General features: G+C 41.1%; 1 gene segment (V, D, J or C); it reads right to left on the reverse strand.

Annotated features, from left to right (window-relative positions):
• Nucleotides 1-1,283: 1,283 nt before the first annotated feature.
• Nucleotides 1,284-2,083, reverse strand: LOC126958351 (T cell receptor alpha variable 1-1-like). The segment is given in 2 exon segments: nt 1,284-1,630; nt 1,968-2,083. Coding segments are annotated over 2 exon segments (384 nt in total).

Below are 2,083 nucleotides of genomic sequence, written 5' to 3' on the forward strand. Positions count from 1 at the left end.
AAGCGGAGATTGCAGTGAGCTGAGATGGCGCCACTGCACTAAAGCCTGGCAATAGAGTGAGACTCCGTCTCAAAAAAAAAAAAAAAAAAAAAAAAAAGCTAATAGAAGAACTTAACATTCAAAACTAAGGAGAAAATATATAAAAATAAATATATGGCCAGGCACGGTGGCTCACACCTGTAATCCCAGCACTTTGGGAGGTTGAGGCGGGCGGATCACAAGGTCAGGAGATCAAGACCATCCTGGCTAACACGGTGAAACTCCATCTCTACTAAAAAATACAAAAAAATTGCCGGGCGTGGTGACGGGCGCCTGTAGTCCCAGCTACTCAGGAGGCTGAGGCAGGAGAATGGCGTGAATCCGGGAGGGGGAGCTTGCAGTGAGCTGAGATCGGGCCACTGCACTCCAGCCTGGGTGACAGAGCGAGACTCTGTCTCAATAAATAAATAAATAAATAAATAAATGTACTAAGCCAAGAAAGAATTCACCTATGGAGAAGAAATTCTGCATTGCCTTCTAAGGACAAACCATATAGGCTGTAATGTTTAACAAACTTCAAAAACATTTAGGATAGCACACAAAAATTACAATTCAGTAAAAGAAAATCTTTAAACTGAATATTTTATATTACTGTTCTGTCCATTATCCAGTGCTTTTACAGGAATTCCCTACTGACCAACTCCTTCCACACTTGACTCCCACCTCATTGTATGACCTCACTCTTCTGTTTCACAGAGAAGAGCTCTCCGTGATTTTCTCTTCACCCTCTAAGTCCACAACCCCCACACTCTCCAATATGTTGGATAAATCCACCAAAAAATGTTAAGTAATATCAAAATTATTACTCAGGTAAATAGAAAAATGAGGACATATTTGACATAATTAAATGAAATTGTACCATCTCAAACTGAGGAATTTGCATTTACTTCACAAATTTCAGAGCCTCCCAAGGATACATGAATATGAATGTAACTTACTACTGCATAAACTAAAGCACTCACCAAGGGATCCTTCCCTTGTATAAAAAGCTTCCTCCAAAAGTAAATTCCATCTTCCATATGTGGGACCACAGGATACTGGAGGTATAAATAAGCAGGAGGAAGAGGAAAAGGAGAAACTGAAGAAGAAAGAGAGAAAAAAATAGTTTGTCTTCTCTTTAGCAATCAATGGTTCATAAAACAATGGGGTTCAGTTTAGGAGCCCTATGCTACATATTCTAAACAAGTTTAAAATTAGAGGGTAAGCAAACATACACTCAGGAAGTTCTAGAACTTCTCAAGCCCACCTGTACTCCACTGGTTGTCTTTTGAATTCTGGCACAGTTAAGGAGGCCTCATAGTCACTGTGTCTCTCACAGCACAGAAGTAAGAGGCAGAGTCTTTCATCTGGAGCTCCTGTAGAAGGAGGTAACCATAACTATCAGAGCGACTAAGGAATGAAGAAAAATGACCTCTCTCCTCCAAACCATCCAGAGCATTGTAAGAAAGAAATGTGGGTGCTCCGCCATCATGTTGCTGGTACCAAGACAGCCCATCAAACCTAGATGTCTGGTACGTGCAGTTTATCTGGACAATGGCTCCTTCCACAGCTGTCACTTCAGAGGGCTGCTCAAGGCTTTGTCCTGCAGTGCCTATGACAAGATACATGATTGTTATTAGGGCAGCACTCCCAGAAGCCCCATCATTATTAAAAATGAGGTTTCTTCCAAAAACTATTGAAATAATTTTTTAAATGATGCCTCCATGTGGTCACAAAAGAACTGCCATTGATGGGAGATTTCTTAGACTGAAATAAATGGTTGCAGTAACAGCAGCAGCCATAGTAATAGGAGGACAATTAGCACCACATTAGGAAAATGCATATTCAGGAAATACTCTCATTACAAATGTCAAAATTTGCAATAATTTAGCTGAAAGGAAATTGTTTTGAAAATTCCTAGCAGCATTTGCTATTAGATTGAGACTTACCTCCCATCTTCATGGAGACATAAAGAAGGAAAGCTCCCCACATCTGCTGCAGGACACCACGAGCCTGGCACTGCATCCCCGGCTCCTGAGCCACTGGAGTCTGCAGAAGGTAGACA

The sequence above is a fragment of the Macaca thibetana genome, chromosome 7 (assembly GCF_024542745.1).
Source record: "Macaca thibetana thibetana isolate TM-01 chromosome 7, ASM2454274v1, whole genome shotgun sequence".
Lineage (NCBI taxonomy): Eukaryota > Metazoa > Chordata > Mammalia > Primates > Cercopithecidae > Macaca > Macaca thibetana.